Source organism: Podarcis vaucheri (genome assembly GCF_965113315.1).
Source record: "Podarcis vaucheri genome assembly, chromosome: 14".
Lineage (NCBI taxonomy): Eukaryota > Metazoa > Chordata > Lepidosauria > Squamata > Lacertidae > Podarcis > Podarcis vaucheri.
Genome location: NC_138752.1, coordinates 15,240,855 through 15,263,787, shown reverse-complemented (window position 1 = coordinate 15,263,787; position 22,933 = coordinate 15,240,855). Strand labels below are relative to the sequence as shown.

At 44.8% G+C, this 22,933-nt stretch overlaps 1 protein-coding gene across 3 annotated transcripts in view; it reads right to left on the bottom strand.

Moving 5' to 3' along the window:
- SPPL2A (signal peptide peptidase like 2A) overlaps positions 1-22,684 on the bottom strand; it is a 41,486-nt gene extending 18,802 nt beyond the window's left edge. For 2 of the 3 annotated variants that reach the window (XM_082198567.1, XM_082198568.1), the window contains exons 1-7: positions 22,474-22,682; positions 16,271-16,390; positions 15,521-15,703; positions 14,171-14,254; positions 7,755-7,888; positions 6,095-6,243; positions 3,546-3,642 (exon numbers count right to left, since the gene is read on the bottom strand). In XM_082198567.1, coding sequence (XP_082054693.1) covers positions 3,546-3,642; positions 6,095-6,243; positions 7,755-7,888; positions 14,171-14,254; positions 15,521-15,703; positions 16,271-16,390; positions 22,474-22,518 — 812 coding nt within the window. In that variant the 5' untranslated portion in view covers positions 22,519-22,682. Of the gene's footprint in view, positions 1-3,545; positions 3,643-6,094; positions 6,244-7,754; positions 7,889-14,170; positions 14,255-15,520; positions 15,704-16,270; positions 16,391-22,473 lie in introns of all 3 variants that reach the window. The other variant, XR_014213414.1, reaches the window with a different exon arrangement.
- Between the last annotated feature and the right edge of the window lie 249 nt (positions 22,685-22,933).

Sequence of the window (22,933 nt, the reverse complement as noted above, 5' to 3'; positions counted from 1 at the left end):
CAAGACGGAAAACTCGCTAGACGAAAGAGTTTTCCGTTTTGGAGGTGCTTCGCAAAACGAAGCTCCTATGGGCTTGCTTCGCAAGACGACAATGTCTTGCGAGTTCCTGCGGGGGTTTTTTCCTCCCCCCCCTTTTTTCTAAGCCGCTAAGCCGCTTATCAACTGATCCGATAAACTGATAAGCCGCTAAAAGCCACTAATAGCGCTAATAGCGCTAATCCTCTAATCTGTCAATGGGCTTGCTTCGCAAGACGAAAAAACCGCTAGACGAAGAGAATCACGGAATGGATTCTTTTCGTCTTGCGAGGCACCACTGTACATCTAGTTCTCCAACAGATACCAACAAGGGCAGCTTGCCAGCTATAGGCATCATCCAGAGCAATTTTCTATGGGGGTTTTGCATTCCAGTCAAAGTATATTTTTTGTATGGGGAAGGGCCGTAGCTCTGAGGCAGAGCAACTGTTTTCCACGCAGAAAGTCCCAGGTTTGGTCCTCAGCATCTCTAAGTAGGAATGGGAGAGATTATTGTCTGAAACCCTGGACAATCAGTGAGCTGGCAATACTGACCAATGGACGCAGCCACTACCGTATTTTTCACTCTATAAGACGCACCTTTTCCCTCCTAAAAAGTAAGGGGAAATGTGTGTGCGTCTTATGGAGAGAATGCAGGCTGCGCAGCTATCCCAGAAGCCAGAACAGCAAGAGGGATTGCTCCTTTCGCTGCACAGCGATCCCTCTTGCTGTTCTGACTTCACTTTGCTGGAGAGGTGCTGCGCAGAGAGGGAAAGCTACGCTTCCACAGCTGTCAACTTTCAGATTTGAAAATAAGGGATCAGCAGCCTCGAAAATAAGGGATCAGAAGCCTTACCCGTCCCGGGGACAGTCTACGGGATATCTAACAATCCGGGATAGCAGCAGGAAACGGCGCTGGAATAAGGGAATTTCCCGCAAAAAAAAGGGAAGGTTGATAACTATGGCCCCTTCAGCGAAGCGGGAGGAGAAACAGAGCCCCTTCCGTTTCTCCTCCCGCTTTGCTGGAGTGGCGCTGCACAGAGAGGGAGAGAATATTTTTTTTCTTGTTCTCCTCCTCTAAAACTAGGTGCGTCTTATGGTCAGGTGCGTCTTATAGAGCGAAAGAGTGAAAAATACGGGTATATTGCAGCTTCCTCTAGTAATAACTTCTAATACTTGCAGAGTGTTCAAAGCACTTCCTGTGTATTATCAAGTTGCAACCCTCACAGCAACCCGATATATATTGTTATCCAGGTTGCAGGTTTGGGTGGGAAGTGGAGGGGAGGAAGAGAAGCAGCTGACGGAATGACTTGCCTAAGGTCACCTAGTAAACTCATGGCAGAGGTGAAACAGGAACTTCCTGATTCGTAGCTCAGTCTCTAGCCATACCGAGAAGGAATTGGAAGAAGAAAGAGGTGGCATTATGTAGGTGTTCTGGCAGGCAGATCCAAACACATAAGATAAGAGGGTGGAGGGCTCTGACAGCAAGGGCAAGGAACTCATGTTGGATTTGGGAATTGAAAGGAAGCCAATGATGGGGTTTAAAGGAGAAGCATCATGTGATTAAAGTGACATGAAAGGTGGTTTGGTAGTTGTTGTTGTTTAGTTGTTTAGTCGTGTCCGACTCTTCGTGACCCCCTGGACCAGAGCACGCCAGGCACTCCTGTCTTCCACTGCCTCCCGCAGTTTGGTCAAACTCATGCTGGTAGCTTCGAGAACACTATCCAGCCATCTCATCCTCTGTCATCCCCTTCTCCTTGTGCCCGCAATCTTTCCCAACATCAGGGTCTTTTCCAGGGAGTCTTCTCTTCTCATGAGGTGGCCAAAGTATTGGAGCCTCAGCTTCATGATCTGTCCTTCCAGTGAGCACTCAGGGCTGATTTCCTTAAGGATGGATAGGTTTGATCTTCTTGCAGTCCATGGGACTCTCAAGAGTCTCCTCCAGCACCATAATTCAAAAGCATCAATTCTTCGGCGATCAGCCTTCTTTATGGTCCAGCTCTCACTTCCATCACTACTGGGGAAACCATAGCTTTAACTATACGGACCTTTGTTGGCAAGGTGATGTCTCTGCTTTTTAAGATGCTGTCTAGGTTTGTCATTGCCTTTCTCCCAAGAAGCAGGCGTCTTTTAATTTCGTGACTGTTGTCACTATCTGCAGTGATCATGGAGCCTAAGAAAGTAAAATCTCTCACTGCCTCCATTTCTTCCCCTTCTATTTGCCAGGAGGTGATGGGTCCAGTGGCAGTAGAGTAGCATAAAGCAGGCTTCCTCAACCTCGGCCATCCAGATGTTTTTGGCCTACAACTCCCATGATCCCTAGCTAGCAAGACCAGTGGTCAGGGATGATGGGAATTGGAGTCTCAAAACATCTGGAGGGCCAAGGTTGAGGAAGCCTGTCTTAAAGGGACCAAGACAAGTCCACAGAAGAAAGAGAACGTTGCAGTTTCCTAGCAACAGCCAGCCAGAAGATGAAGCAGAGTTTCTGCTGAGGGGATAAAGAGAGAAGTGATGAACCTTGGTAATGGAGTGAACAGGGAGAGCAAATGAGAGGAATATAATATAAAGCCTAGGCTGAATGCCTGATCAACAAGGCATATGGTAACACTGGCAATGGATAAGGAGAGAAGGGCTTGGGATGAAAGATGAGAAATCCAGTCTTTGGCATATTGAGTTTTGGGCAATGACACACAAGCAGAAATCTGGTAAGACTGAGGTGTAGGATTGGAGTGAGGAAGTAGAGAGAGAAAGCTGGGTGTCATGTGCATATAGGAACTACTAATGAGGATTTTGAGAAAAAAGAGCAAAAAGCCAAGAACAGTTCTCTGAGTCACAGCAAAGAGAAGGAAAACAGGAAATGAGCTTCCACCTACATAAACACTGAAATAATGATTAGACAGATAGGAAGAGAACATGGTGAGGACAACATCACAGAGACTTCTGGCTTAAAGGAGTCAAACAGGAGGGGGTGTGTGGAAAGCAGACCATCTGTATCAAGGGCAGAGGAAAGGACAAGAATGAGAACTGAACAGAGACTATTAGATTTTGCAGCAAGGAGTGATTTTTCTGGGGGCAACTTCAATGGATTGAAAAGGGTGTAGACTGGATTGGAGGAAGTCACCAAGCACAGTTAGAGGAAAGAAAGTCAAGACAGCAGTACACTCCCGGAGTTTGGAGGCAAAGGGGAGAAGAGTGGCAGCTGGAGAGAAAAGATGGGTTAAGGGATGGATTTTTGAAGAATAGGGAAGACAGGGGCACATTTGCAGGCAGGAGGAAAGGAGGAAGAGGTGTTGGAGAAGGAGATATAGAGATTAATTGTGTGGAAGAGGGGACTAACAGCAGGTTGGGAAACAGAAGGATATGGAATCAGGGGAGCAAGTGGAGAGGTGAGAGGATGACAACTGGGTAGTCGACTCATCAAGTGAGACACAAGAGGAAACATTCATTTTACAAGCCAAAAGCCTGACCATATAACATAATTTTTCTTAGCCACAAAGCTATTTAGGAAAGTCATGTGGAGTTGTGGACTGTACCTGCATTGCCCATAAGGTATTTTTCTAACTATGGCATGAAGACAGTTGAACAGGCTTGATGCAGATGCGAGGCAGAAAACTGTGATGACGGCATACACTGGACAAAAAAGGAAAATAAGGATACATTGGATACAAGCATGCCATTACAAATTATTCAAAGGGGGGGAAAAGATTGTTCATGCTAAACTGGATGGAATTATTGATGATGCACAATGGAAGACTATGTGGACCACTAGACCAGCAAAGTCTGTATCTTGTTTGGGAACATATCCTAAAATAAATATAATGCGAGTGCCAGACACCTGTTCAGATCTCACAAATATCACCCAACTTTACTCCCATGCGCTGATCAGGTTGCAATAGCAGGGTGCGTACTGCCCCCGACTGTGGAAGTGTCCATTGGCTAATGCTTTTTGGAATGAAGTGTAAAGAAATTACGGACATTGTGACAGAACCACTGCAAATTATGTCTGAAGACATAAATATGGGCATCAGAGCTAAGGCGCTTCTAATCTTTTTACCAATGGCTGTTCAGTTTTCGATTGCACAAAATGGAAAACCTAGAAATTTTGGACCTTGCATTGTGGTAACATTGAATTTAAGAGTTATACAGGGCAAAGCCCTCTTTATGTGGCTTGGTGGAATTTCATTAATTATATTAACAATACGAGTCCACAACAGTGGTTTTCAGCAGTTATCTATGAAAATCTGGAATTCATGCCTGTGCTCTTCCAAATGTTACTTTCCTTTTACAGATACCTTTGCCTCAGTTTCTTCACCTCACTCGTATCACTTACTATTTTTTTTTTATTATTCTTAGTAATATGGAATGTAGCGTATGAAATGTAACCTTGCCTCCTCTGGGATGTTATTACATTTTTATGTCCATCTATTTTGATTTATGCTTCTATCATACACAAACACTCTCTAGCTAATATCCTGAGCACATTCACTCAGAAGTAAACGCTGCCACTGAGGTCAACAGGGTTCAGTTCCTAGTAAGTATATCTAGGATTGCAGCCACTGTTGTGTTCATGCATTTTCCTGAGGAAATCCAAGCCAATCCTGGTTTGGTGTTGCTTTGGGCTGACAGTTGCTTCTCCCCTTCTCTCTCATACTGCTATCTCCTTCCTGTTTCTTAGTGAAGAAAGTACAGTGGTACCTCGGGTTAAGAACTTAATTTGTTCCAGAGGTCCATTCTTAACCTAAAACTGTTCTTAACCTGAAGCACCACTTTAGCTAATGGGGCCCATTGACTCTGATAGATGATCAGAGGCTCGTCAGCAAATTCATACATATGAACATGACCAGAACAATTCCCATTTTCCCAAGGTGGTCTCAGCTCACCATGGAGAGAAAAAACTGAATATTGCTCATGAAAAATATGGAGTATCACCATATATCTGGATAACTGGGTGACCTTGGGCCTGTCATCATCTCTCAGACTATTTTATTTTATTTAACTTTTTCCCCCCCTGCTTCCTCATAAAAGCCTCTATGCAATCTACATAATCTACATAAAACAGACATTAAAATTATCAATGAAATTTGGAAGTTAAAAACAAGTTGGCCTTAAATAAAATTCAAAATATAAATAAAACCAGCAGCTTTAAAAAGTGTGTTATCAAAGAATATTGCAGATTAGCAGGTGCTGAAAACAGTACAGCTAAGATGTATGGCTAACCTACTTGTTAGGGTTGCTGTGAGGATAAGATATGGAGGAAAGGGAGGATGGAGAATAATAATAATAATAATAATAATAATAATAATAATAATAATAATAATTTATTATTTATACCCCGCCCATCTGGCTGGGATTCCCCAGCCACTCTGGGAGACTTCCCAAAAAATATTAAAATACTGTAATACATCAAACATTAAAAGCTTCCCTAAACAGGGCTGCCTGTAATTATTATTATTATTATGCCTTTTTACCCCAACAGCCCTCAAGGCAACTTATAGATAAAAGTAGCCATGCATCTTGAACTCTTTAGAGGAAAGGTGGGGAGATATATATATATATATATATATATATATATATATATATATATATTCTCTATTTGTTTGTTTGTTTATTTGTTTCATCTATCTATCTATCTGTCATCTATCTCCCGCCCTCCCCACACACACCCCGGAGGCTGTAGCTCAGTGGATATTTATTATAAAAATATCCACTGAGCTACAGCCTCCTTGTGGGCAAAAGTAGAGAAGATGCTTGCATATATAAAATCAAACAGAAGGAGAACAGAAGGCGCATCCTACGTAGAACTAAATAAAGCTATGTAAATTCAGTGTTGAATTCAGGCAGGGCCCCAGTTTTCACAAAGTCTGTAAGCTTGAAATTGGGGCTGAACCACTCCCTATAAGAAACAAAGCGTATCAGGAAAAAGTCTTGCTAGAATGTTTTCGTTCTTTTCTTATGGGGCATTCAATCATCAAGACCCCACTAGCAACCCGGACCCAAGCCTACGACCTCAGCAGGAAGCAGTCTTAAGAAGGCATGGCAAGTTCAGAAAGTCAGACCAGAATAAATCCAAATGTCTCCTTACCTAGATATTTGTAGAAGTAGTACATCAAGACTAGCATAATACAACAGATGGCAACAAAGAAAACAGCAGTCATGGGAGTTAAAACCACGTTTTCTTCACTTTCTGACGAGTCGCTGTTTCCATCATTTGAAGACCGCTTCAGACTCTCACTGTGAGGGTAAACAGAAGCAGTTATAGGCTCTCACTGCATCTTGTTACCATTTTCAACATAGGTCAATATGTGGATGTTTCTTTCTGCTTTAGTAATGGATTGGCTTTTCTCAACTAAGCAACATTCAGCAAGATTACACCATGGTTCATAGAATAAATATATATTTATCTTATGACATATGCGGAACTTAATATTTATTAGTCCATTCATTAGTATTAATATGAACGTAATACGTTTCAGTCACAAAAGACACCTGCCCATAAGAAGCATCAGACTTGAAATTCTGCACAGGTTTTCCAGGAAACCTATTCCTTAACAGTCCATGTGGCTTTTCAATGCCAACAGTATTTTGCAGGCATTGTGCCAAAAAGTGTCCCCATGGAGAAAACACTACAAAATTAAAAATCAAGTAATTATCAGTTATAGATTTGATGCATATTTATATTGAATAAACATCATCTTTAGTGAGATACTGAGATTCCTTTCTGTATTCAGCTCATCTCTAAGCAGTGCACTTGGCAGGGTTACTAATTTGGTCCAATCAGACATTGTGGGCCATAATGCTTTTTGGAGGCCCTTAACAAAGCCACACAAGTCTACCATCAAACTGGGCCTTCTCCATGGGAATGCTTCTGGCATCATCATCATAATAAATTTTTATTTACATCCCACCCTCCCCAGCCGAAGCTCAGGGCGGCTAACAACAATAAAATAATACAACATTCTAAAATCATTTCATTATAAAATTAATTCAAATCAAATTGATGGCAACCATTGGGCTAGAGTTCTGTGAAGACTGCCAAAGGAGGGAGTCAGGCTGCGCCCTGGCCAAAGGCCTGGTGGAACAGCTCTGTCTTGCAGGCCTGCGGAAAGATGTCAAGTCCCACAGGGCCCTGGTCTCTTGTGGCAGAGCGTTCCACCAGATTGGAGCCACAGCCGAAAAAGCCCTGGCTCTGGTTGAGGCCAGCCTAACCTCTCTGTGGCCTGGGGCCTCCAAGATGTTTTTGTCTGAAGATCGTAAGTTCCTCTGTGGGACATACCAGGAGAGGCAGTCCCGTAGGTAAGAGGGTCCTAGGCCGTATAGGGCTTTCAAGGTTAAAACCAGCACCTTAAACCTGATCCTGTACTCCACCGGGTTGTATCCAGCTGGTTGTCCTGCTCAGGTGGAATTATCCATGAACAGGATACTGGATTTATTGGGAAATCTGTGTGGTCCATCTTGTTCACTGGATGGCAGCAGCTCTCCAGGGTTTCAGACGGAGGTCTCCCTGAGCTCTACCTGCAAGCAGACACTCTAACTATTGTCTATTGCCCAGTTGCAAATTTATGGATTTCACCATCTTTTGCTCTTCCCATACAACTTAATGACCAGGACCTTGATCCCCACATATTTATCGTTTGAGAGAAAGAGAGAACGAACTCACAAAGCAAAATTGTTCCCGTAGCAGCAAATGTGTTGTCCCACGACAGGAACTTTTCATATATTAAGGTTAAACCAAGGAAACTTACAGTTCTGCCATTCCACTCCAGTAGCCTCCCAATGCTACAGAGACCACAGCAATTAGAAAGATAGCCACCATGCTGAAGTCAAATTTTGGGTGAGGTGGTGAATATAATGTCACGTTCACGTTCTTTCCAAGATCCTGGAAATTATAAAAGCATCGGATTAGAGATGTCTGTTGAAAGGAGACGCTTTACATTTCAATATCTGACCACGATTCTGGGATATTCTGAAACATAGCCTTGCAAGGAAGTCCACTTTCCTTTACCAAACCACTTGCTTACACATGCATATTTTAGTCATTTGTAGCACATCAAATGGCCAAAACAAGAAAAGAGCTAGGGTGGTTCTAGTTTTGAATGAGGAGATGCAGGTTCAAAACCCCATGAAGATCACTGGATGACTTTGAGCCCTGCTAGCCTGTTGTTGTTGTTGTTGTTTAGTCGTTTAGTCGTGTCCGACTCTTCGTGACCCCATGGACCAGAGCACGCCAGGCACTTCTGTCCTCCACTGCCTCCCGCAGTTTGATCAAACTCATGCTAGTAGCTTCAAGAACACCATCCAACCATCTCATTCTCTGTCGTCCCCTTCTCCTTGTGCCCTCCATCTTTCCCAACATCAGGGTCTTTTCCAGGGAGTCCTCTCTTCTCATGAGGTGGCCAAAGTATTGGAGCCTCAGCTTCACGATCTGTCCTTCCAGTGAGCACTCAGGGCTGATTTCCTTCAGAATGGAGAGGTTTGATCTTCTTGCAGTCCATGGGACTCTCAAGAGTCTCCTCCAGCACCATAATTCAAAAGCATCAATTCTTCGGCGATCAGCCTTCTTTATGGTCCAGCTCTCACTTCCATACATCACTACTGGGAAAACCATGGCTTTTACTATACGGACCTTTGTTGGCAAGGTGATGTCTCTGCTTTTTAAGATGTTGTCTAGGTTTGCCATCGCCTTTCTCCCAAGGAGCAGGCGTCTTTTAATTTCGTGACTGCTGTCACCATCTGCACTGATCATGGAGCCCAAGAAAGTAAAATCTCTCACTGCCTCCATTTCTTCCCCATCTATTTGCCAGGAGTTGATGGGCCCAGTGGCCATGATCTTCGTTTTTTTGATGTTGAGCTTCAGACCATATTTTGCGCTCTCCTCTTTCACCCTCATTAAAAGGTTCTTTAATTCCTCTTCACTTTCTGCCATCAAGGTTGTGTCATCTGCATATCTGAGGTTGTTGATATTTCTTCCGGCAATCTTAATTCCGGCTTGGGATTCATCCAGCCCAGCCTTTCGCATGATGAATTCTGCATATAAGTTAAATAAGCAGGGAGACAATATACAGCCTTGCCGTACTCCTTTCCCAATTTGGAACCAATCAGTTGTTCCATATCCAGTTCTAACTGTAGCTTCTTGTCCCACATAGAGATTTCGCAGGAGACAGATGAGGTGATCAGGCACTCCCATTTCTTTAAGAACTTGCCATAGTTTGCTGTGGTCAACACAGTCAAAGGCTTTTGCATAGTCAATGAAGCAGAAGTAGATGTCTTTCTGGAACTCTCTGGCTTTCTCCATAATCCAGCGCATGTTTGCAATTTGGTCTCTGGTTCCTCTGCCTCTTCTAAATCCAGCTTGCACTTCTGGGAGTTCTCGGTCCACATACTGCTTGAGCCTTCCTTGTAGAATTTTAAGCATAACCTTGCTAGCATGTGAAATGAGTGAAATTGTGCGGTAGTTGGAGCATTCTTTGGCACTGCCTTTCTTTGGGATTGGGATGTAGACTGATCTTCTCCAATCCTCTGGCCACTGCTGAGTTTTCCAAACTTGCTGGCATATTGAGTGTAGCACCTTAACAGCATCATCTTTTAAAATTTTAAACAGTTCAGCTGGAATACCATCACTTCCACTGGCCTTGTTATTTGCAGTGCTTTCTAAGGCCCATTTGACTTCACTCTCCAGGATGTCTGGCTCAAGGTCAGCAACCACACTACCTGGGGTGTACGAGACATCCATATCTTTCTGGTATAATTCCTCTGTGTATTCTTGCCACCTCTTCTTGATGTCTTCTGCTTCAGTTAGATCTTTACCACTTTTGTCCTTTATTATGGTAATCTTTGTACGAAATGTTCCTTTCATATTTCCGATTTTCTTGAACAGATCTCTGGTTCTTCCCATTCTGTTGCTTTCCTCTATTTCTTTGCATTGCTCGTTTAAGAAGGCCTTCTTGTCTCTCCTTGCTGTTCTTTGGAAATCTGCATTCAATTTCCTGTATCTTTCACTATCTCCCTCGCATTTTGCTTGCCTTCTCTCCTCCGCTATTTGTAAGGCCTCGTTGGACAGCCACTTTGCTTTCTTGCATTTCTTTTTCATTGGGATGGTTTTAGTTGCTGCCTCCTGTATAATGTTGCGAGCCTCCATCCATAGTTCTTCAGGCACTCTGTCCAGCAAATCTAAATCCTTAAACCTGTTCCTCACTTCCACTGTGTATTCATAAGGGATTTGGTTTAGATTGTATCTTACCTGTCCAGTGGTTTTTCCTACTTTCTTCAGTTTAAGCTTGAATTTTGCTATAAGGAGCTGATGATCTGAGCCACAGTCAGCTCCAGGTCTTGTTTTTGCTGACTGTATAGAGCTTCTCCATCTTTGGCTGCAGAGAATATAATCAATCTGATTTCGATGTTGCCCATCTGGGGATGTCCATGTGTAGAGTCGTCTCTTGTGTTGTTGGAAAAGCGTGTTTGTGATGACCAGCTTGTTCTCTTGACAGAACTCTATTAGCCTTTGCCCTGCTTCGTTTTGATCTCCAAGGCCAAACTTGCCAGTTGTTCCTTTTATCTCTTGATTCCCTACTTTAGCATTCCAATCCCCTATAATGAGCAGAACATCCTTCTTTGGTGTCACTTCGATAAGGTTTTGTAAGTCTTCATAGAACTGGTCAATTTCAGTTTCTTCAGCACCAGTAGTTGGTGCATAAACTTGGATTACTGTGATGTTAAAAGGTCTGCCTTGGATTCGTATCGAGATCATTCTATCATTTTTGAGACTGCATCCCAGTACAGCTTTCGCCACTCTTTTGTTGACTATGAGGGCCACTCCATTTCTCTTACGGGTTTCTTGCCCACAGTAGTAGATATGGTAGTCATCCGAACTGAATTCGCCCATTCCCGTCCATTTTAGCTCACTGATGCCCAGGATGTCAATATTTATTCTTGCCATCTCATTTTTGACCACATCCAACTTACCCAGGTTCATGGTTCTTACATTCCAGGTTCCTATGCAATATTTTCTTTACAGCATTGGACTTTCCTTTCGCTTCCATGCAAGTCAAAACTCTCCACTATGACCTGTTCATCTTGTGTGCCCTGCTCGGCGTAGTTCATAGCTTCTCTGAGTTCTTCAAGCCCCTTCGCCACGGCAAGGCAGTGATCCATGAAGGGGCCTGCTAGCCTAATCTATCTCATAAGTTTGTAGAAAGGACATAGCGGAGAAGCACGAAGAACATGGGAAAAAATTCAGGAAAGAGAATAAACTATTCTCCAATGTACAAAAACACTGGCCACCAAGAAGCAATTCTCCCTCATGATGTGATTGTAGAAGACTGCAGCAACAAAACTATTCATACCTGTTAAGGTTCCAAGGGGTTGCTCGAGAGCAAGCAGGCAAATACCTCCCTGCTCAGCTGTGAAGCCTTGCTTTTGATGCCAAAATAAACTTTATCTGTCCAGAGCGCCACTCTCCCGTGGCTGGCTCATTCACTGGCAGAATCCATGAGTGGGCGGTCCTTAAACCTTCCCCAGCAGAGTAGTTTCTTGATGCCCAGTCTGCGCCTCCCCTCTCTGCGCGGAAGCTTACTGCGCAAGGAGGGCGTGGGTAACGGAGGACCTCTCTCCTCCCCGCTTTGCCCAGGCAAGGTGTCCTGGCACCGCCTCGCCTCCTCTGAGCCCTGAAGCTCCTCTCCACTGGAGGCATGGTTACTCTCCCCCGCTGAGGAGGAGCTTCTTCCCATGATCTTTGGGGGCTCTCTGTAATCCATCCGGCTTTTCCCCTCTCCCCCCTGAGCCAATGGCAGTTCCCTGACAATACCTCAATCTTCACCTGGTTTGCATGTCGGGCTAAGCCAAACCATGGCTTAACACTGGCATGGAAGCATGCAGCACCAGCACCATCTCTGGGTGGCCGTGGGCACCCACAAAAATTTTAATGTGAGGGCCGGCCCCCCTCAATATTCCGCAGCTAGGTGGGCTCCATTGGGCCCTCCCCATCATAGCAGCAGGAGGGCCCAATGGAGTCTGCCACAGCCTCAGCAGGCCCCACCAGACCTTTCGGAGGACGTACTTAGCACTCATCCCCAATCATTTTGCTGCTGTGCTGCATTGAGCTAAGCCACGCTTTGGTTTAGTGTGTCGTCTGAACCCAGGTTCATGATTCAGCTCTCCTGGACAAATCTGTCAGTTTGCATTTCTTAGTACAAAAAGTATTGATCTGATGTGTAGAGATATTTCCTGTTCTGCTTAATTCAAGAGGGTTCTTGAAGCTTGTCTATGTGAAAGCAGGAGGCTTCTGGCGTTTGGGTTATTCCTTCTGGGAAGCTGAGTACAGTTGGTTTAAACTGGTTCTGTTATCCTTTCTGTCAAGGTTATGCTGACTATAATGGTAAGGCCAGAAGGAGCCTGAACTCACTTTCTTTTTCTATGTCTTTGTTCTGATGTGGTGTTCTGTTCTGTACGCCATAGTGTTAAGGTTTAGTCTTATAAGTTGTTGTTAACTTTAAGATAAGTCTGTTGCAACTGGATTTCTTATGGACTGTGCCAATCCTGAATGTATTGAATTTGTGACCATTACGCTCATTTGCCTTCAGTAGCAGTAAAGCTCTGCTGGATGAAATTGCCTCTGGTCTATTTTTTGGGAACTCTGCAACATGTTTAAGTTTTTTCCTTCACACACAGATGACAAAATCATGAGACATAAATCATAGCAGAAAGCTTGGTTGCAGTTTGTGGTTAGTGTGAAGAGAACTAACTGATGAACCAGGGTTCGGACAACGTGCTAAACATGGCTTACCATGCTTTATCATTACTGTATGAAAAACTAAGCCATGCTTAGTTTAGCGTGGCTTAGTTTAGCATAAACGTCAGTGCAGCACAACAGTAAAATGACTGGGGAGGAGTAGCCACAATCTCCTTTCCAGGGCTCTGTGCTAAGCCATGTGTCACTTAGTGCAATGTGCAAACCAAGCCACTGTATTCTTCTAAGAAACTGACTCCCACCTTCATCACCACTGTATGAAAAGCAGCAACACAAAATGAATAAAATAAGATGCAAAAAAGAGGATTTTAGCTGCAAGCATAATCTACCATGGTCATTTAATAAACCAAGTACATCATGCTCCTTCATTCTGATTGCAAGTGTTCTAATGAAAAATGAACACACAGTGGTAAAAATTAATGCTGACAAAGACAAACAAAAAAGAGGAAATTGGTCAAGTAACTGTCAGAGAAGAAAATAATGCACAAATATTGTCATTGTATCCAACTAAGGCCTAGACTCATTGAAAGAAATGAGTGAGTCATGACCTCTGATTTCAACTCTGCATAGAAATGAGTTGAATACAGCCCTTGATTAAGGCGCTTTGTTTTGGGGAAACATGTTTCATCCAGCACCTCTCTTCCTTTTTAGGAACATAGCAGAGCAGATAAAAAACAAGTCAAGACAACATAGCAAAGTATTTTCAGAGACTTCAAAGTATCTATGAAATTTCCATTCTAGTAATCAGAAACTGAAAAATGAGCAAAGGAGATACAACAAGATGCTGAAAAAGGGATTGGATTTCACCTGACCAAGTACTGAAAGAGGGGAGAAGAGGTAAGAAAGAGTATGTGGCGTTTGCCTCCTAGGTGGGTCATAAGGAAAGGGTTAAAATGAGTGTGATGTGATTGGCCAGTGGAAACTGATAGGAGGAGTTAGGGTTAGAGGGGGAGTTGTGTGAAAGTCAGTTGAGAGTTGGGAGTTGGAGAAGGAAGAGGGAGTCTGTGGGTTGGTAGAGTTGTGTTGTGAGAGAGTGAGAGGAATTGTTAGGTGGAGTCAGATAGTTAGTTGGGATAATCAGTTTGAAGTTGTTAGGAATATTGGGTCAGTAAAGAAACTAAGATTAAGAAACTGCCAAGAAAAATTAACTGAAACCATAAGCTTTTTCATGCTTATAAAAATAAACTTGATTATTTGTTAATGTTAACAACTGTCTGGACTCCGTGTGTACCCATGTGAGAAACGGGTTGGTGGCAGCGAAGAAAGCAATCACAGTGGTGGCACAGGGTCAATAGACCGTCAAACGTCCAGGGACCCTGTGTGATCGCCACAGAGGCCCAGAAGTGAAATAAAAATCTCTCATTTCCAAACCCGTTTCAACTCCCATTTTCCGAAGCAACCCAGAAAAGTACTTACCTCTTTCAAATTGATTATATCTTCACTGCTTACAAGTGTAATTGGGATGGTGATGTTTGCAGTCTTGTTACCATAAGGAGTATTCTAGAAAAAGGACACTCATAATGCATCTGCTTTACTGAACGAATCTCTACATAATAATAATAATAATAATAATAATAATAATAATAATAATTTATTATTTATACCCCGCCCATCTGGCTGGGCCTCCCCAGCCACTCTGGGCGGCTTCCATAGAAACCAAAAATACAGTAAAATATCACACGTTAAAAACTTCCCTGAACAGGGCTGCCTTAAGATGTCTTCTGAATGTCAGGTAGTTGTTTATCGCTTTGACATCTGCTGGAAGGGCGTTCCACAGGGCGGGCGCCACTACCGAGAAGGCCCTCTGCCTGGTTCCCTGTAGCTTTGCTTCTCGCAATGAGGGAACTGCCAGAAGGCCCTCGGCGCTGGACCTCAGTGTCCGGGCAGAACGATGGGGGTGGAGACGCTCCTTCAGGTATACTGAATAGTCTATCAAAACATTCTGTCTTATCCCTAGGCCCATACTACATATTTCTTCAGATTAATATGGCAGATCTGGATCATGGTATGCAACCAGAACTGTAGCTAAGTGATCTTGCACCCCTCGCAGAACAGTCCAGACTGCGCCCCCTAGCCACAGACAAATTAGCTCTTCTTTCTGCCTCTCCTCCAACCCCACCCCATTCAATTCACTCTCTATTTAAAACCATTTCTTATGAGGCAATATTCAATATCTAAATTTATGGACATATTTTAAAGCCAATTTTGCGCCCTACCATCACCTGTGTCCCTGGTGGGGGCCCACCTCGCCACCCTCTAGCTACGGCCCTGTATGCAACCAGTCCAGGATGGCACTCACCTGAAAAATCAGGTGTGCAGCTTGGGGTCAGTCCTGGACTCATTGCTGTCTGGAGAGGTACAAATGCCTGGCAGTGCCCAGGAGTACTTTTTATGAGTGTCATTTTGTACACCAGCTTTTTATCTGTCGCCATCACCCATATAATATTTTCCCTCTTCAGTTCTCACCATCAATATCAGCAAGAAGGAAAGGGTATTTATGATGATGGCCACCAAAATATAGAACTGCTTTGCAACTGACCGAAACCTTGCCCCTTCAATCCTAACCCTAGATTAAGATTTGGTAGGGCCCTCAGGAGCCAAATAAAATTGAACAAGTTCTAGATTACTGTGAGATGGCCATCTCGGATTCAAAAAGAGGGAAATACCGCCACCTTAATGAAACCCACAATAATGCGACAAAAACAACCACCACAATTTAAGCAAAACATTTTTCATGCAAAAGCAGCCATGTCTATTAGAACTTACTATGCCAGTGTCACTGGCGATGAGCAGCATTTTAGCACCGAGTTTCTGAGCGATCTCTGCCTTTTCTACAAAAGTGCAGTTTCCTCTCGACACAACGATTGCTTTGTCCTTGACAGTTTCATGAGTGGCATCCGAGGGACTGCAAAGCAATTTGGGGGTCAAGATCTCCAGTCTTGTATACGTCTAAGATGCAAAAGGAAAAGATTGGAAGTGCAAGAGAATTCTGTAATATGGTTGAAGCAGTTAATCTAACAGCCTTATTATTTACTGAAAACAGATGGAATAAAGATCATGACACTATGAAGCTGAAAAGTCATTAGCAAAGAAACTGTACTTCCAGACACCTTAGTGGTTTAGTTTAATATTGTATTTACTGTACCACTCAGACTGCTGACATGGGATACTGTTTCTACGTGTTTTCCCCACATTAACACTCCTTGCAAGTAGAACTCTAGTCCAGCATCCAGACTAGTCATCTGTTTGCAGCAAGTTTCTTTTACCAGGGGAATATTTGCAACTATTATCTGAAACCATTCTACTTTTTCAGACCTCAAAACCACTTCATTCTCACTACATTTTGTTGCACACATAGATCTAGCCTTACTTCAAGGGCCTTTTCTGGCACACCCATACCATACATGGCATAGTCTAGATGGAAAGATTGTGCTATTAGGATGTGAATGATTGTGACATATTTTCCCAAGGAAAAGTCACTTGATTCATAGGAAATACAAGAGTATAATTACTTACAACGTTATTTAAGGCACTAGGAAGGGAGGTCCACTCAGAGTTATAATATATGCAGTAGTCCTTTGTTAACAGAGGATTATCGATCTGAATTGCATGCAAGATTCCTTGACCGCCGCTGACCTATAATTGAAAAAGATTTTTTTCCATTAACCACTTTAAAATACGAATGAAAATGTTGACTAGCATCATTTTGAAAGGGTTTTAGATTATGCAATGCCAAATCATTTCTTATAAAAGCATACTACTAGGAACACAGCAGGGCTTTCAGAGCATTTTCATACAGCTCAGATTTCCCCTCCCCCCAAAAACCTGAAAGATTAGTATGTTAAGAACATGAGGGAAAGGGACTCTAACATTGGCATGTGCTTGATCTACAACATATTAAAAACTATGAAATTTGCACTATGAAATTTGCATAAGCCTAACACATATTTACTGATACAGTGGTACCTTGGTTAGCAAACTTAATCCGTTCTGGAAGTCCAATCTTAAACCAAGCAGCGGGGGACTCAATTTACAAAGGGAACACACTCAACAGGAAGAGGAACATGTTCTGCTTCCAAGGCAAAGTTCACAAACCATAACACCTACTTCCGGGTTTGCAGTGTTCTTAATCCAACTGGTAGCCCAGCGCATTTCTTCCAGAATCAGTGTTACATGTTGGCAGCCCAACATATAGTAGTGCATTGAAGTAGTTCCTTGTTGGGACCATAAAATCCTGGATTATTAAGCATGATCCTCATGCACCTATGCTCCTGCCTTGGTGTGAGATGGGAAACCAACCAGCAAGACAAGGATAACCAGAGCTTCCCATTAAGCGTAAACCAGGAACTACTGTTAAGGGCTTCCAAACAAAGATAACTTTAAACTATGCTTTGAAATCCTGGCTTGTTTAGAAGCCATTAACCATAGTTTCCTGGTCCAAACATAACAGGAAACTATGGTCAACTGCAGCTTCCAGGCTTGTGCAAAGGTGCACAGAACTTGAACTAACCCTCGTTTAAGAAGCAAGGATTTGATAGGCCAAACACAGTTTGCACAAAAGATGAAATGAAAACAGTACCAACAGTATTAGTCATGGGTAGGCAAACTAAGGCCCGGGGGCCAGATCTGGCCCAATCGCCTTCTAAATCCAGCCTGTGGATGGTCCGGGAATCAGTGTGTTTTTACATGAATAGAATGTGTTTTTATTTAAAATGCATCTCTGGGTTATTTGTGGAGCATAGAAATTTGTTCCTCCCCCCCCCAAAAAAAAATATATAGTTTGGCCGCCCACAGTGGACAGGCCCCTTGCTGAAAAGGTTTGCTGATCCCTGGTATTAGTGGATGTTCAGATTTCTCAGACTGTAACAGTATAGTAACAATACTTATCAAGGATCAATTGCCCCATACAGATTTGCACAGTGTTTAAAAAGCTCCAGCAAACACTTATTTAATACTTCAGAATCAAGTCCTATTTCTAACACGCATCCAAGGACAGAATTTCATGTTACAATAAATAATGTGTGTAATAAAAAGCAACAACTGCTACTTCTCAGAGAATGTATTCCTCCCAATTGTACTTTTCACTAGAAGCAGCAGCTGCAGCTCAGAAACAGAAGAGTAAAAAGGTAAAGGTACCCCTGCCCGTACGGGCCAGTCGTGACCGACTCTGGGGTTGTGCGCCCATCTCGCTTAAGAGGCCAGGGGCCAGCGCTGTCCAGAGACACGTCCGGGTCACGTGGCCAGCTTGACGAAGCTGCTCTGGCGAGCCAGCACCAGCACAGCACACGGAAACGCCGTTTACCTTCCCACTAGAAAGCGGTACCTATTTATCTACTTGCACTTAAGGGTGCTTTCGAACTGCTAGGTGGGCAGGAGCTGGGACCGAACGGCGGGAGCTCACCCTGCCGCGGGGATTCGAACCGCCGACCATGCAATCGGCAAGTCCTAGGCACTGAGGTTTTACCCACAGCGCCACCCGCATCCCAAACTTTTCACCTGCAACTCCCCCCTAATCTCTCACTCCCAAACAAGATTTCAGACATGCATTTGTGAGGATACATCTAACTTTATAACCCTATAGTGGGGAGGGGTTGTGGGGAAATGAAGATTGGGGAAAGGGTTAAGCTTCTCCTCCCACCTCTTCTCTGAATTGTCCCTTTGCAGTTATCAAGGCTTTTTAACATAGAAATCTGATGTAACACAATTCTTCCTCAATCCCACTCATGGAAGAATGCTAACAGAATTCACTGTGCAGGTCTCTACCTCAAACGGAGTCTACATATCTGAGCAGGAAGCACTTAGGTTCATCTGGACAAGTAGATATTTTTAGCCAGCTGCTACTGATGTCTGCACAAGAACTTTTGTTGATTGATTGATTGATTGATTGAATGTATGTACAGAAAAGATCACAATATATAAAATCAAAATAAGAACAATAACCCAATAACACCCCTCCAAAAAGAGCCATATTTTAAAAGGGCATAGGATGTCAATCAGGTCAACCAAAGGCCTGGTTAAAAAGGAACATTTTTGCATGGTGCCTAAAGCTGCATAATGAAGGCACCAGGCAAACTGTTCTGGGGAGGGCATTCCACAGACAGGGAGCCACTGCAGAGAAGGCCTGTTCTCGTGTTGCCAGCCTCTGAACCTCTCAAGGAGGCGGCACATGAAGAAGGGCCTCAGAATATGATCTCAGGGTCCAGGCAGGTTCATATGGAAAGAGGCGGTGCACTGTGATGGAAACCAGAGCGCACGGAAATGCCATTTACCTTCCTGTCGCGGCAGTACCTATTCATCTACTGGCACTGGCGTGCTTTCGAACTGCTAGGTTGGCAGGAGCTGGGACAGAGCAATGGGAGCTCACTGCGTTGCAGGGATTCAAACTGCCAACCTTCTGATCGGCAAGCCCCAAAGACTCAGTGGTTTAGACATAACACAGGAATAGAGGAACCTTCCTTATATAGTCAGACCACTAGTAAAAAGGTAAAGGACCCCTGGACGGTTAAGTCCAGTCAAAGGCAACTATGGGGTTGCGGTGCTCATCTTGCTTTCTTCCTCAGGACAACCTGGTAAGTAGGCTAGGCTAAGAGATAGTCTCCACATTCCTAGTCCAGCTCTCAAACCATTATACTATGCTGGTTCCAGCATGCCTCCTTTAATTATTATACTATACTCAAAATCTGAGTTGTTAAAGCTTGATACCCACAATATCTATTTTTCAATGAGCAATTCAGCATTTGGAGTGCATTGTCAGCCGTATGCTGATGACAAAGCACTACTTAGAATAAAGGAATCTTAGAATTGTAGAGTTTGAAGGGACCCCAAGGCTAATCTAGTCCAACCCATCTGCAATGCAGGAATCTCAACTAGAACATACATGAAGATGGCCATCCAACCTCTTCTCAAAAACCTCCATGGAAGGAGAATCCACCACCTCTCATGGAAGGCTGTTCCACTGTCAAACAACTCTTACTAACAGAAAGCTCTTCCTGATGTTTTACGTCTCCTATACATCTGTAGGTGTAGCATGGGATGTGCTGGACCGTTTTCTTGCCTGGACTGGATGAGAGCCAACAAACTGAAGCTCATTCCAGATAAGACAGAGGCACTGTTAGTAGGGGGTTCCCTAGACCATTTGAATGGGATGTGGCTTGCTCTTGATCGGTTTGCACTCCCTCTGCAGGAGCAAGTCCATAGCTTGGGGTTATTTCAGGATCCCTTGAAGATCAGGTGATCTCGGTGGCATGGAGGGCCTTCCATCAGCTTTGGCTGGTAGCCCAAGCTGTACTATCCGGAGAGGGATAACCTAACTTCTGTCATCTATACTCTAGTAATGTCTAGGTTAGATTTCTGTAACTTGTTACATGTGGGGCGCCTCTGAAGATGGTTCTGAAACTTCAGTGGCCAGGTTGCTCTCCGGGACAAAATAGTTTGAGCCTAGAACACCAATCCTGGCCCAACTGCACTGGCTTCCAATTTCTGGGCCCAAATCAAAGTGCAACTTTTGACCTAAAAAGGTAAAGGGACCCCTGACCATTAGGTCCAGTCGTGGCCGACTCTGGGGTTGCGGCGCTCATCTAGCTTTATTGGCCGAGGGAGCCGGCGTTTGTCTGCAGACAGCTTCTGGGTCATGTGGCCAGCATGACTAAACCATTTCTGGTGAACCAGAGCAGCGCACGGAAACGCTGTTTACCTTCCCGCCAGAGCGGTACCTATTTATCTACTTGCACTTTGACATGCTTTTGAAGTGCTAGGTTGGCAGGAGCAGGGACCGAGCAACGGGAGCTCACCCCGTCGCGGGGATTCGAACCGCCGACCTTCTGATCGGCAAATCCTAGGCTCTGTGGTTTAACCCACAGCGCCACCTGCGTCCCTTACTTTTGACCTAAGGTATCTAGAAAGCCTTAAATGACTCAGGACACAATACATCAAGGACCACTTCTCCCAATATGAACCAACCTGGACCCTACAATCATCAACTGAGGTAATTCTTCGTGTGCTGCACAAGAAGCCCGGCTGGTGGCAACATGAGAACGGGTCTTTTCTGCATTGGCTCCTGACTTGTAGAATGCTCTCCCCAGGGAGGCTTGCCTGGCACCTTCATTACGTATCTTTAGATGCCCGGTGAATACATTCTTCTTCCCCAGGTCTTTGGCTAAGTAAACAATCTTAAAGTGTGTGTGGTGTTATTGTTATTACCTTATGTGTTTTTACACTGTAAACTGCAGTGCAAACCTCAGTTGAAGGGTGCTGCAGAAATCTAACTAACTAACAAATAAATCATTTATTTAAAACCGCATTAGTGATTGCAAATACAAATCTAGGCCTGGTAACAATCTAAGAGCCATTGCATCACATTAATAGCACAACCTCGGTTGGGGTGATGCAGATAAAGTCTCAGGCATAATTCTCAGTGCCTGCAGTTACCAAAGGCAGGGAGCAAGTTTAGCTCCCAAACCTAATGGTGTGAATTGCACCCCTTGACTTTCCCTCACAAATTTGTGAGTGTGTGTGTGGGGGAGTGCTTTAAGCACTTTTCTAAGGGGAGGGGGAATGCTGTACTTGGGGACATTTGGGGGGGCAAGGATAAAACTTGACCTGCATCCTGGACTTGCGGTTATTCCGACAGCCGCTGAATGAGATCATGCCAGGGTGTGTGTACATACACACACACCTACAGCGGACGCTTGGGTTGTGAACGTGATCCGTACAGGAGCCACGTTCGCAACCCGCAGTGTTCGCAACCTGCAGCATCGTGTCTGCGCACGTGCAGGTTTCGATTCGGCGCTTCTGCGCATGCTCAAAGTGTGATTCAGTGCTTCTGTGCATGCGACGAAACCCGGAAGTAACCTGTTTCAGTACTTCCGGGTTCGGTGCGGTGCGCAACCTGAAAACACACAGTCCAAAGCGCCTGTAACCCAAGGTATGACTGTACACACCTACAGCAAACGTCTACACAGAGACCCATCATTACCTCCTGGAATCTTTGACACAACCAAGCCATACCTACTAGAACTGGAGGCTTTTTGTAAATTCATAGGAACAGCCAGGTTAAGAAAGAAAAATATCCACACCATCTCCCATCAGATCTCCGTGGTTCCCCACATGGGGCACACGCCCCACAGGGGGGCAATTTTATTTTTAAGGGGGGCAATTGAAGAATGAGTTATTAACAGTGAATGGCCTTCTAGGCGTCCTCCACGCGAATAGGAGCTCGCTTTTTGAATAATAAGAATAATATGTCACGGGAGGGGGAGCTATCAGGATTTTAGAGGTGCTGAGGTGGGGCATGGCCAAAAAAAAAAGGGTTGGGAACCACTGATTCTAATTCCACATTCAGTTCCTAATCCGGTGCCCCTGGAGGAGGGAGGCAAGCCGGGAGCGCCGGCAATGGCCACGGTACCGGTTTGCTCCTCGTCCCGACCTACCAATAGCCATGGAGGTTTCTTTTTTCTTCCCACCCCCCAGATCTACCCACAGCCATAGTTTCGTTAGTCCCGGGCTGTGATTCTGTTTACGTGGCAAAGCCTTTTAGAAGAAGCCGGTATCACAAACACACACACGAGCCCCTTGCCCCTCAGAAACGCCCCTCGCTAGGAAAGCTCCCCCATGTTTCCCTCAGGAAGCCGCCCCGACCGCCACCCCGGGGCACCCCGGAGTAGCACGACGGGCGCCCGCTGCTTCGGAGGCCCGCTTCCGGGCCCAGGCAAACCCCTTACCAGCGGGAGGAGCAGGCCCCAAAGGGCGGCCCGGGCGGCCCCCATCCTCCTTCCTCGACTCCTCGCCGCCGCCGGGTCTGGAGACGGGTCTTCTTCCCTCGCAGCACCTTGCGGCCCTTCTCCTCCGCGCCTCTCTTTCTCTTAACTCACAAACAGACCCGCGCGAAATCACGCCCCGGTTTCTCTCGTCGTATCCGCGAGGCCGGCCGGCCGCCCTCCTCCTCCTCGCCGCCGAGCTCCTCCGCTTCTCCTTTCGTTTCGCCCGGCCGGCTTGAAGCGGGTCGCCTTTTTCTGGGCGGGATTTCGCCGCGGGGAGAGGCGGCCCGCCTGAGGGGAAGCCCAAGATGTCTCAAAGGTCTCTCTCCGGCAGCCCTCGAGGCCTTTTGGGCAGCGGGGGGAAAGAGACGGCGGCTTATTTTTGAGGCCCCGGGGGGTGGCGGCTGCTGGGTAGGGAAATGTG